The sequence below is a fragment of the Ursus americanus genome, chromosome 9 (assembly GCF_024610735.1).
Source record: "Ursus americanus isolate L20-20 chromosome 9, mUrsAme1.1.p, whole genome shotgun sequence".
Taxonomy (NCBI): domain Eukaryota; kingdom Metazoa; phylum Chordata; class Mammalia; order Carnivora; family Ursidae; genus Ursus; species Ursus americanus.
The window spans coordinates 27,805,095-27,819,055 of record NC_142135.1 but is presented as its reverse complement, the minus strand read 5'-3'; the positions used below and the strand labels follow the sequence as shown (position 1 = coordinate 27,819,055).

Sequence of the window (13,961 nt, the reverse complement as noted above, 5' to 3'; positions counted from 1 at the left end):
CTCAAGTTTTAACTGCCTGTTTTCTCTCCTTTTCTTTCCACCCCCCAATGAGCTAACACAACCTTCATCATTTAACTGCTGAAATGCTCTAACAGCCCTCTCTTGGCTCCCTGGCCTGTTATCTTGCCCCCTCGGCAAGGAGGCTGATTTTCTGGCTGGAGTGGCCCTTCTAAGATGAAACTGGGTATCACTGTCCTCAAAGCGATTCAATAGCTCTCCAGTGCCTCACGAGGTCCAATCCCACCTCCCCATCCAAGCCATCCTCTGCCACTCCTCCCTCCTCCCTCTGCATTCCAGAATTCCAAACTTACAGTTTCCTGACGATCCATGTTCTCCATCACCTTTATGTTTTTGAATTTATAATTTTCTCTGCCTAGAATTCCTCCTGCTCCCTATCCTAAGCCTTGGGATATTTCCAACTTCAAGACCAATGGGAACCTACTCCAAGCAGCCTTCTCTGGATTCTTCCTTCTCTAGGCTTGTGTACGTGTGGCTCCTTGATGGTCCCTAGTACTCTGTGCAGACATACATCCTGGGATTTATCACATGGCATCACAACTACACAGTGTATCCTTCCTGCTAGATGAGGGCATTCTGAGGGCAGGAACACAGTCTGTTCTGTCCCCACTACTTCCTGGCACATGCTAGGAGCTCCCGAAATGACAGCTAAATGAATAAACTGGGTTTGAGCCTTGGCACTGTCACTTACTAGGAACTTAGGCAAGTAAGCTACTTAATACATGGGGTCTATAATAACCTTCCTTGCCTTCCTCGCAGAGTTGATGTGAATCAAAGAATGCATGTGAGTGCATTTCATAAGATGGGAAGGGCAATTCAGCTGTGGGATATTATTACAGGATCAACTTGTTTGGACTTCCCTATTAATCTAGTTCCAGAGATTTGACACCCACTGTGTAAGGAAGCAGCTTGAGAATGTTGAAATTACTTAAATAGGATAACAGTTCGGTGTCGGGAATATTTCTTGATGACATTAGAAGAAAACAAAAGAGAACACGATACATTTCATACGGAAGTACTGCTCTCTGACAATCCCCTCTTTGCAATTTTGATTACAGCTGCACCCAGTGGACACATCTCAATGAGAAACGTGTGTAATGTGAGTGTGCGTGTGGGTATACTTGGCTCTGAAACCGCACGTATGTAAAATCAAATATAATTTCAACTAGCTGTCAACCCAGTAAATCCCATATAAATGAAACATCACCAAATTCTAAAGTTAAAAAGTTCTTTCCTTTTGAAATCATCCAGATAGACTCTGCCTCCTTTTCGTGAGAAGGGGACACTTTATATGGAACAGATGGGTTGATGGCTTTGTGACAAACCCCTTCAGCAGCCCAGTGGTGCTGGGCTGAGCAGCAGAAAAGAACACGGGCTCTGGCTTCGATCTGCTTCTGCACACTTCACTTCTGTGTCTACTCCAACTGGCCTATTTCTGAATGTGACACTGAGAAATATGCAGGAGTAACCACTACAAGTCACGACAGAAAGTAAAGAGCTAGCCCTAATTGTGACCTGGGGAATTCTCTTCTGAGCCAACCTTCACCAATGACCTTCTGAGACCCTAACCTAGCTCTGTTCCAGGAGCACAATTTTACTTAATTTTGACCATCACGCTGTAAAGCTGGTACAATTATTACCTCTCATTTACATTACATAAAGTACATGAAGTATTTGGTTACGTGAAATAACTGAGGTTCAGAGAGAAATCTGGTCCAAGAACACACAGCCGAGCTAAGATTTAAATACGGATTTTTTAACCCTACAGAAATGTCTCCTTCCTACTATACACAAATAGAATATACTGTTTGGGGCTTGGAAACAGGCATGTTAGGTACGGGCTATGTGTGTGGTTATTGCCTGAAGAATTCACCACTGACTTTGCGGTGCAGTCACTAAGACACAGATGAAATCAGATGGTGATTTTTAAGAACTCATCTGCTCTACTGAATAAAAAAAAATCTCTTTAAGTATTAAACATTACTAAAGTACAATCAAATCTTCAAATATATTTTAGGAAATGAGTGGTTAGGCAATAATAGCTGACTTTTAAAAAAGAAACTACATGCTTAGGGCACCTGGGTGGCTCAGTCGGTTAAACGTCTGCCTTCGGCTCACATCATGGTCTCAGGGCCCTGGGATCGAGTCCACGTCGGGTTCCCTGCTCAGTGGGGAGCCTGCTTCTCCCTCTCACTCCCTCTCTGTGCTTTCTCTCTCTCTCTCTCAAATAAATAAAATCTTTAAAAAAATTTAAAAAAGAAACTACATACTTAAAAATATCAGTTGTTTTCCTTACATCTAGTTCAGTTCAAATGCTAACACATATGGGTACAGAGTCATTAAAAAACATTTTCAAGGAGAGGCCAACGTTCCGTGTTTGCCATGGCCATGAACAGGCAAACCCGATGCTACCTTCCTCAGCCCACCCTAAGTCCCTCGGTGTGGTGGACAAGAAGAATGCAGTCCACAAAGAGAAGACAGAATTCTGCTGACCCTGCTCCTTCCTGCACACCTGAATACAGTAAGTGGAAATGAAGAGAAAGAGAAGAAGGGAACCTCGAAAGGGGCACAGGTGACTTTCTACCCCCCGATGTTGTCCTTTACTTCAGGGCAACATTACTATCATCATTGTCATCACCATGATCACGATTATGGGCTGAACTGTGCACACCCCCCCGCCAGTTCATAATGTTGAACTCCCAATCCCCAGGACCTAAGAATGTAACTGTATTTGGAAACATGGCTTTTAAAAAAGGTAATTAAGGGATGCTTGTGTGGTTCAGTTGGTTAAGCGTCTGCCTCTGGCTCAGGTCATGATCCCAGGGTCCTGGGATCGAGTCCTGCATTGGGCTCCCTGATCAGTGGGGAGCCTACTTCTCCCTCTGCCTGCTGCTCCCCCTGCTTGTGTTCTCTCTACCTGACAAATAAATAAAATAAAATAAAAATTGTTTTAAAAAAATAAAAAAGGTAATTAAATCCAATTAAATCTATTCCAATTTGACTAGTGTCCTTATAAGAAAAGGAAACTTGGACATAGGCACAGAAAGTTTCTGTTGAAGAAGCAGAGACAAGATGGCCATCTCTAAGCCAAGGAGACAGTCTTTCAAAGAAGCCTATCCTGCTGACACCTGGACTTCTAGCCTCCAGAATTGTGAGAAGGCAAATTCCTGTTGTGTGAGCCCCCCAGTCTGTGATATTTGTCACAGCAGCCAGAGCAAACTGATACCATCATCACCACCGTCATCTTCATTGTCATGTCCATCAGTACTATTTTTATCACTACCGACAAAAATATCCATTTATGACCCTTTCACAAAAATCTGGGTACCGTGTTAAGCGCTCATACATGAGATCATTTAACTCAGTGAAGTAGGTGCCATTACTACCCCATTTTCCAGGACAGTAAGGCTTGGGGCTCTGGCTCATGTACCTAATAAATAATGGACGGTAACTCAAGCCCAAGTCTCTCTGACTCCAAATTCCAAACTTTTTTTTTTCTTCTCACTTTTATCTGCTCTTGGTCAGATTAGGATTTTAGTTTAAGAAAGAGAATTCCTCAGAGGTGCCTGGATGGCGTACTCAGTTAAGTATCCAACTCTTGGTTTTGGCTCAGGTCATGATCTCAGGGTCATGGGATCGAGCCCCGAGCTCAACCCAGAGTCTTCTTAAGACTCTCCTTCTTCCTCTGTCCCTCCCCTCCCTCGTGCTCTCGCTCTTTCTCTAAAATAAATAAATAGTTTTACAAAAAAGAGAGAGAATTCCTCAGAAATGTCAGCAGAGTTGGCCTTCTGTAAGAGGAGATCATTTGTAAATCTTAACGTTTTGTTTTTAAAATCCCATCAAAAATATTCTCACCAGCTCCACCTATCACTCATTTTTCCCACCCCCTTCACTGAATGTTCCTGCTCGCTTTCCTCCCAGAAGCTAATCCTCCACAGAGAAATTTCATTTATTATAGGAGGAGCAAGCCATTTAAAATGGGATCATAAACTATTATAAAGTTTGGCAAGGATACCCGACCCGTCTAGAGGAGTCGCCCTCAGTGCACGGTCCTGCAGAACACAAAAATTACGTGAAATGCCCGAGATATCACATCACAGAAATCTACTGACTGTGCTCTGCGCCTGGGTCAGATTAAAAAAAAAAAAAAAAGTGAGGATAATGGATAGAACATTGCCAATTCCAATCTTCCATCTATTAAGCATGTATCTGATTTACACATAATCCTATGTAACTATTTTATGTTTAACATATCAGTTTTTAGTCACTTGGAGAAACCAGGGATTTCAGACTAGACAAGTTTTCTCTAGGTCACTCAGTATTGTTGACATTACCTTGGAATTTAACCACAAATACAAATTCTTTTGAAATGCTTAATATAATTGGCTTCTTTGACAGGCCATTTCTTTTTCTCTTGCTCTCCGCTCTTTGATACCTTGTACCATAGGTATGGGCTAATTTTCTTGAATGGGTTAGATAAATGGCTTTTTCTCAGAGCAAGCCACAACTGATTTATACAGAAAATGTTTATACTCATATTGTGATCCTAGAGGTACTTGTTCCTCACTCCCCTGAAGTGTTCGGGTCCCTGGCTGAGAGCTCACCGTGTCACAGAGGTCTCCTGGAACCAGGCTATCCAAAACATACCATAAATCCCATTACTCTCAATATCCTTTCTCTGTGTGTGTTTTTAAAAAATAATTATATTACTATGCATTTATTGTCTTTCTTTTCCTACTAGAAAGAATATAATTTCCATGAAATTTGGTTTATCACCGTATCTCCAGAACCTCATAGTAGATGCTCAATAAATACCTGTCGAATGAATAAAGTCACTGATAGTAGGAGAACATCCTGGGCTTACAACCTTTCCCATCAGTTGTGAATGGTAGCTCATGACTTCCCACAGTCCCTCTCTTCCCCAACCCAAATAGCGTCCGTGGTGAACACCTGCTGATGCTTGCTACGTTCTAAGCTCTGACCCACACCTTATGTGTATTAACTAATTTAATCCTAACAATAAACCCTACGAAATCGGTATGACTACAGCCCTATTTTACAGATGAGGAAACTGAGGCACAGAGAAGTTAAGCAACTTGCTCAGGGCCACACAGCGTGTAGATGCTGGAGCTGACATTCACACCCAGGCAGCCTGGCTCCAGAGCCCACATCCGTAGCTGTTGTGCTTTAATGCCTCTTATGGTGGTGGCCAGCCAAGTCTATGAACTTTGTTCTCTTTCACCCCTTCCCCAAGTGAATGCTGGGAGTAGTCAGGGGTCACTATGTCTCTTTCACGAGGATAAAAGGCAACCTCAGCCAGAGGAAAGAAATGGTGAAGTCAGAGGCTTCACAGCTAAGAGATGAGAGATTCATGAAGGGAAGGCAGGTAGGAAGTGGAGACGACTAGCTTGATAGCAGGTGAGCGCACAGGTGAGTGAGGGAAGCGGAGGGAAGGGAGATGAGTGGGTGAGAAACAGCCCCGGGCAGACACACACTGGTCAGGCGCTGCGGCCACAGTTGGTAAGACAGCAAAAGGGTCCCATTTCAAATCATTATAAACCCCAAAAACTGTTCACTGAATAATAACACAATGTGAACTGACAGTCATCCAGGTGGTTCCACAGAAACATAAAGTACAGGTAAGTCACCTGTGTGTAGCGTCTGAATGATTACAGAGCAGGAAACAGTGCCTACTTGCGTGAAAAAGAGGACCGCTTGCTTCCCGCAGCAGACATATGGACCTCAGGCGCCGAAATGCTGCCCGTGCTGCTCGAGGAGCTAAAATCTGCTTCGCTACCTGCAAAACAACAGGGGGGGAGAGAGAGCGGCATGAAGGAAGGAAACCTGAGAACACGCTGGTCACTTCCCTGCCTCACCAGGCCCCCAGCTCCCTGCACACTCTGGCTCAGCAAGTGGCAGGATTCCAGAGTGTCCCGGCTCTCAGCTCTTTCCTCAAAGCAAACAAGAGAAGGGGCGAGAAGGACATCATTTCATAAACCCAGCTTAGATGCACAGCCAGGCTGGTTTCATAAAGACCGATCTTCCAGCAGACAATCCACAGTGACCCGAGGGGGGCAGAATGGCATGCCTCTTCCTGTGCGTCGTCGGAGCTCCCTCGACAACAGGAGCGCGAAGGCCCAAACTTCAGGCAGAAGGCAAAGCAGGCTTGTCTGTCCCAAAGTCCTTTTTCCAGGAGAGTGTATCTTTGGGCTTTTGCAGTTAGCTAGCCATACTTGAATCTGGCACGTTAGGGTCTGGAGAGAATCAGCCAGTGAGAAGCAGTTGGGAAGAGAGCCTGGGCTCCAGAAAACTGCTTGGACCGGCACTATCTGATGAGTGACTCTGACTGCGGCTGCTGTTTTTCTAGTAAGAACACAACCCTCATGAATAGCCAGGATTGAACATTTCCAAACAGAATGAAGAAAGTTCACAGCGACAGTGATGGAAACTGCAGATTATACTGATACGTGAAATTTTAGTTGGGGGAGGGGTAGGGAGATTATTGTTCATTAGTTTACAAAAATCACATTACATTTTGAGTACAGACTACAGATCGTTATGTAATTAGAAACATGCTGTGTGGCAGAATAATTAATATAAATCATTTCTAACAAAAAAATGCATAGTTCTGAAATAGTAATAATAGAACTATTCCATGGATTGCCTGGGGAGTGAAGGAGAGTGGAAGAGGCAAAAGAGAACAAGTGGGAAGAAGTGAGAGAGGATTTTTAAAATAGGTAAAATTCCATACGCTTTCGGAAAATAAGTCTAGGTATACAATTTTATTTGACCGGATCCCTCAACTCCTACAACAGTTGGTGACTCTTCTGGTCTAGAACCCAGAGCCAGCTCACATTTCTGGGTTGAGGAAGATAGGAATAATCTAAGTCCTTTGAGTTTTTAACAAGCAGTGAATAATAATTATCATCACAATAATAACTATTTATTGAGTGCCTATGAGGCACCAGGCCCTCTAGGATATATTTTCTACTCTTTGTATCTGTTCATCTTGACAACTCTGTAAGGCAGATATTAATCTCGTTATTCTACTACTGAAGAAATTGAAATTGATTTGTCCAGGGCTTGTGGGGGATAAACCCTGGTCAGGACCAAGTCTCCATGCCACTTCTCCCCATACCATGCTGCGTCCTCAGGAAGGCAGTGGGAAGGAGGGGGCCACCTGGGAGGTTCCCGCATACACTATATACTTCCATCTCCCTAACGGCCAAGATGACCCATTGGTACAAGATGTGGCCAGACTGGCCCACTGCTGAACAGATCCTCTCACTGACAGGTTGTATTAGTTTTGCTAGGAGGAAATGGCGAGGCAATGGCGAGGCAGAGACAGAAGAATCCTTTTCCTGACTCCCAGGACCTCTCTGGAAGTTCAGCCTCTTCTGGGAAAGACACCAAGAATGACCCCTTAGCACAGATGACAGCAGTGGATCCTAATTCCCAGCAGAATTCCGGGAGAATTAGGGTGGCAATTTATCAGGACTGAGAGTGTCTATTCCTTCCGGATTTCAGAGACTTTGTCTAATGTTGTAATGAGCTCCCCAAATGTAATTAGTTGCCTCTGAGTAATGCACTGGCTAAACCGTAGTATTTTACAATCTCAAGGATTCACAATTGGTAGTGCTATCCAGCAATATGCTAGACCTGACAGCCTAATTCTTCCAGTCTTGTCTGCTAGTAATTTATCAGGTGGGTTATTAAGTGATAAAGGCAGATGATTTTCAAAAAATAGATCCTGTGGTTTTAGCCACCAGGTTTGAGATATTATTTTCTAACGTAAGGTTATGACTCTGAAACACCCAATTTTCATTCCTTAAAAGAAACACAAAACCCCATCAATTATAACTTAACTGCCTGAATAAAAACAGAAATTCTAGAACAGAAACAGACAACTGCTGAGAATCCAGTGTTTCCTCAGGATGCCTTGGATCTGCAGTAATGATTTACTTTGAACTGAAGGGACAAGTTTGCTCTGCACTTTATTGCTATTGGAACTCGACATGTTGACTCTTATGTATGAGAAGGGCCCAAGTTTGTTCCTATACTCCTCTAACTTACTTTCTGAAAGAGGTTAGAGGACTCATTCAGGGTACCCAGCAGCTGCATTCAGGACTGTGTAATAGGATAGAGAAAAACGTCTGTGCTACTTATGCCATTTCACTTTGCTATGTTTTAAAATGTATTTCCAGTTCGGTTAATGCAAGGTAAGGTCCATTCACTCTTTTTTAAGGGATACACAGAAAGGTCAATAGCACTACATCCTCCTCTGATATAAATATTCTTTCCATTTACTAAGTAGAGGAAGACTGGAGACTTGAAAGCCCCCTCCCCGCCCCGCCCCGTTTATCCATCACCTGCAACAAACACTCCAGGAAGGAGAGGCACTCTCTTTCCATTTCCTTTAAACAGCATATGCAACTAGGTTATTGCTGTGGGGGCCGTAGCTCAACGCTCATCTGTATTATTCAAACCATACAAAGAGAGTACCTAACCTCACACAGGCCCTGAGTCAGACAGCCCGGGTTCGAATCTGACCACCGCTGCTCACTAGATGGGAGTCTTCAGGCAAGTTACTTCACCTTTCTGCCCTTCAGTTTCTAAATCTGTTCCAAGGGGATGATAATCATGGATTCTGCCCCTTAAGGTTATTGTAAGCAAGGAACGTGTATGTGTGTGTGTGTGTGTGTGTGTGTGTGTGTGTGTGTACAAACAAATGCATATATATATAGCACCTGATCCCTTGTAAGGTCTCAATAAATGTTAGCCATTATTCATCTTCTGCAGGGGTTAAAAAGACAACTTTTATTACACATTTCCTTCGTAGAAAATGTAGAAAATAGCAATAACCCATGGGACAAAATGTAGTCCATAATTCCATCACCAAAAAATAACTATAGTTAACCTTTTGGTATATAATTACTCAGCATTCCTGGTTAATACATTACTATGTAACATAAGTGCTTTTCTTTTAATATGTGAATATCTTCAAAATATACATTTGGGGTTTTTTTTTTTAGATATATGTTTTTAAGATTTATTTGTTTGAGAAAGAGTGAGTGAGCAGGGGGAGGGGCAGAGGGAGAGGGAGAGAGAAACTCAAGCAGACTCTGAGTTGAGTGTGGAGCATGAAGTGGGGCTCGATCTCACCACCCTGAGATCATGACCTGGGTGGAAACCAAGAGTCGGATGCTTAACTGACTGAGCCACCCAGGTGCCCCATGTTGTGTTTTATTAAATCAATGAGTATATAGGCTATGTCCAATTTTTCTATTATTAGTAACAAATACTACGTGCCAGAAACCATCCTAAGCATATTTACACATTACTCATTTATTTCTCATGATAGTACAGACCCTATGAGGTAGGGACAATTATCAGTCCCTGTTATAGACGAGGCAGAGAAGTTGAGTAACACGGACAAGGGGACACAACTATCAAGAAGTGGAGGCAATACTTGTACCTAGTCCAAGAAGGCCAAGAAGACTCCCTGCTGAGCTGGGAGCACAGTGCAGGGCTCGATGCAGATCACGACCTGAGCCGAAGGCAGACGCTTAACCAACTGAGCCACCCAGGTGCCCCCTTGTCTGCTATTCTTTAGAATAAATGTCTGAAAGAATTTTTAAGCCAAAGGATATGCTCAATTTCAGGAAAATTAATATATTTTGCATCATATGTATTTTTGGATGGCATTAGCCTAAAGTGGTTTTTGGGGTCAAGAACGTGTTTGCCTCCATGTGCCTGTGTGTAGATACCCGGATGTCAGTCTCTGATGCCACAGAGGATACTCTGAAAGAGCACAGGACACAATATTTGGCCATTGTAGACTTGTGTTTGAGCAGCTGAAGGGAGTTTTAAATGCATATCTAAGTTATCCTCATCAGTATTGTCTCTGATCAGCTGCTGGCGTTGGTGGAGTAGGATTCCAGGACTGAAAGGGGTGGATGAACTTGATGACCTTTACCTCATGATGCCAGTGTCTTGGTGACTACACGTCCTGCAGCAAAAGGCATTCTCCAACTAGTGAGCTCTGCTCACAGGCCTCCAGAGGCTCCGAGGGCTTTTGTTTGCTCGTACTGCTGGAGTCTCTTGAGACGCATGCCTCTTTTTCATAAGGCTAGGGTATTAAGCATTCTGTGCATGTGATGGTAAGGCCAGGAATTAGAGAAGGAAGGAAAAATGGAAACAAAAAGAGTATGTGCAAAAACTGATAACTAGACTTATTTTTTTGAAACACTGCCTGCGATCTGGTCTCTTAGGACATTATTATTTTTGCTTTCAGGAGACTATGGAGTCCTCAGACATCAGAACATCACAAGCCTCTGAAAACTGAGTCTACTAAGCTGCGTTAAGCCATTCTAAACCACTGACTGAAGCAACCCCAAGCCTTTCTTTATCCTTTGTCACCACAAAGCTATCAAATTAATTCAGGTTGGCCACCGACATCCCCACCTCAAATAGAGGCAGCAAATTAAAAAGGAAAAAACAAAAACAAAAAAAATAGTTCCCCATCCCTTCATCCTTCCCCCCTCCCCCAACACACACACAGATACACAGATCTTTTATTTAAAGGTCTCGAGGGAGGAGAGGAGCCATTTCCACTGAGCTATTACAGAGCAGCTGGGGCAGTGGACACATGTAATTACAGAAGACACTATTTACAAAAAAATTAAATAAATAAAAATAAAGCTTCTCTAAAGTAGATTTGGTAGAACAGACTCTTAACTGTGAAGCTCTGGGGCACCCAGCCAGTGAATCCAAGAAATGCTTCACAAACTAAACAGGATTTTTGTTTTAGTTTCTGCAAACTATTCTCTAAAACTCCTAGAGGTATTTATCTTAGAAAAGGAATATTTGATCAAAAGATCAATAAACTGACTGAAGATATACACACAGGTTTTCTTGCATTTCAGAATAGAGGTCTTTCTGAAAAATTGTAAATACCATTTTCATTTGTTTCTTAATTTCAGAAAGGATTTATCTCCATTATGATTGATGTTCAATGGATGGAGCCACCATAAGCTTAAAAGCACACACACACACACACACACACACACAATTAGAAACAAAAGGAAGTTCAAATTTAAAGTATTTGGAGAATAGTTTTGTATTGAAAAATCTGACTACATAACAGCAAAACAGCTTATGGGAAAATAACAGTCAAAGTCAAATCATAAACTGAAAGAAAATATTTACAACATATGACACACAAAGGGCCAATCTCCCTAATTTATCAAAAACTCATACGCTTTAGAAAAAAAAAAACTAACAGAAAAATGGGCAAAGGACATGAACAGGCAGGTGGCAGATAAAGAAAAATAAGTGACCAATGAACATATGAACAGCCATTCAATCTCATATATAACATTAACAATGTAAAGATAAACAAGGAGATTTTTTTCAGTTACCAGATTGGCAAAAAATTAAAAAATTTAAGTTTGAGAATACTAGTTCTGTTGAAGGTTTGAGAAAAACACTCTGATAAGAGTCAGCAAGAGTGTGAGTTGGTGTGACTTGCCCCCAAAATTTCTCCTGCACGTAAGCTTCGAACAAACAACCTAAATGCCTGCCAACAAGGACTTGTGAACTCGGGTGGTACAGCCGCCTAGGAGCATACTCTGCCTTCGCGAAAAGGAGTGACATGAACCTGTGCGTGCTGGAGTGAACACATCTCGAAGCCCTGTTGCTAGATAAGAAAAACAAGATGCAGAACGGTGGGTGTGGCACGTCTGCTTCTTCATAAATAAATCTTCAAATAATATATAACTGGCTACATGCATAGAACATTTTTCTTGAGGGATAAAAAAAAAAAGATCTGTTAATAGTGGTTTCCCTTGGGAGTGGGGCAGTGGGGATCTAAAGAGACCCTCATCTTCATTTTATATCTTTCTGAGCCATTTGGTTTTTCTAACCATGCACATTTTACTCTTCTTATAAAAAAATAATAAGATACACTAAAATTATGGACAATTGATTTTTCCTTTGAAAAAGATCTAAATTTTTTTTTAAAGAAAAAGCATTTTATAGTAAAAGCAATCACACCATTTAATGTAGTACTTAGAGGGCTTTGGAGTCCAGCCCCTTGGGTTTGATCATACCTCTTCTACTAACTCTGTAAAGCCTTAGGCAAATTATTTACCCTCACTCTGCCTTAGTTTCCTTATCTGTGAAATGGAGATGAAGATATTAATGGTAAGTATCGTTAAAGGATTGCAGGAATTAGGTGAAACGTGCAAATAAGTTAGGACACAAGCACTCAATCTATGTTAGCTGTTGTAATTTCTACTTAGAAGTACTGGTACAGTGGCTTGAAGGCCAGAAAGAGCTTTTAAACCTCTTTCACTTAAAAAGCCCCATAATACAAAATGCCTTATCCTACTTAAGTCAAACATTTTTACAAACACTCTTTACAAAAGGTGGTTTTCCTCCAGTCATTCGTCAGTGGAGAGTATGTTTCTGGTGTTTACTCTGTGGTGTATGTGTGCATGTACAACAGAGTATGTCTAAAAAATCTGTGGTCCCCAAACATGGTCTCTCTGGCCTCCTCCAAAAATGTCTAGAGGTGCTCCTGGGATAGAACCCCACCTTCAGGAAGCCCCAGCGAAAATGCACATAGGTTTACTGACCTCTTCTTACCAAAGGCCAGGCCCCTGAGCCTAGCTTCGAAAGTCTGAGAAAGGAAGTGAAGGAGCATTGGAGAGGAGGCCCAAGAGCACTGAGAGGGTCAAAGACAACTCCATCTGTTCACTCCTTTATCTTGGGCTGGCTCAACTACCTATCTTGGTAGAAATTCAGGGAATACACCTGATGAAAGAAATGATAAACAAAGCAGGTGTAAAGAAACTTCAAGAAAGCAGGGGGAAGTGAACATTTCTTTTTTTTTTTTTTTTTAAAGATTTTATTTATTTATTTGAAAGAGACAGACAGTCAGCGAGAGAGGGAACACAAGCAGGGGGAGTGGGAAAGGAAGAAGCAGACTCATAGTGGAAGAGCCTGATGTGGGGCTCGATCCCACAACGCCGGGATCACGCCCTGAGCTGAAGGCAGACGCTTAACCGCTGTGCCACCCAGGCGCCCCGGAAGTGAACATTTCTGACAGGAACCCAGGATACATCTAGTCTCCCTTTGCATCACCTCCATGGAAAATTAAGACTATGCTTTGGCCAACCTGAGTAGAGTACAGGAAAGACAACAGGGGCTGTTTGGTTTTGTGAGTGACCACCCAAGTTCCCTGGGCCTGCTCTCTTGATTAGTAATAAATAAATAAATATGTATCCGTGTTAATTTACCAGAGATGGCCAAGAAAAGAACGCTAGTAAGAGATCCATCAATTCAACCCAAGGCCAATCAGGTGCCTCTGGGATCTCCTATCATCACTGCCACGCACTACCCAGCACCATCAGAAGGAGGCGCCAGCCTGCAGTCACACACCAACGAGCTCCGCCTAAAGAAGGCGCTATAAACTTTGGCTCCATCTCTCCGCAGCTATGTGTTCTTGTCCAAGTGATTTTAACCTCACTAAGCCTTAGTTTTCTTATGTATGTATGTATGTATGTATGTATGTATGTATGTATGTATGTACATGTATATATGTGTGTGTGTGTGTATATATATTTTTAAATAATTAATTTGTTTAACAAAAATTTATTGAGCATCTGCCATGTGTTATGTGTCAGGCCCCACTCTAGGCGGCTAGCAGTTCCTATCTTGGAGGGTTGTTGTGAAGCTGAAATAAATGAAAAGTGAAATGCATGGGGAGGGCTTGGCAGGCTCATAAATACTCATTTTATAATTACTATTAATAATGCAATGATTCCTAAACCTTATTGTGCCTAAAGATCATCAGGAAAGTTATGTACTAGTGCAGATTTCTGGGTAACACAAAAATTCCAGTTCAGAAGGTGTAGGAGGAATCCAGGAATCTGTATTTG

The 13,961-nt window shown here is 42.2% G+C and overlaps 1 protein-coding gene across 7 annotated transcripts in view; it reads right to left on the bottom strand.

Annotated features, from left to right (window-relative positions):
* Nucleotides 1-13,961, bottom strand: part of SYBU (syntabulin) — a 71,124-nt gene that overhangs the window by 5,936 nt on the left and 51,227 nt on the right. For 6 of the 7 annotated variants that reach the window (XM_087864665.1, XM_045805769.2, XM_045805771.2 and 3 more), the window contains one exon: nucleotides 5,713-5,815. In XM_087864665.1, coding sequence (XP_087720791.1) covers nucleotides 5,713-5,815 — 103 coding nt within the window. Of the gene's footprint in view, nucleotides 1-5,666; nucleotides 5,816-13,961 lie in introns of all 7 variants that reach the window. The other variant, XM_087864668.1, reaches the window with a different exon arrangement.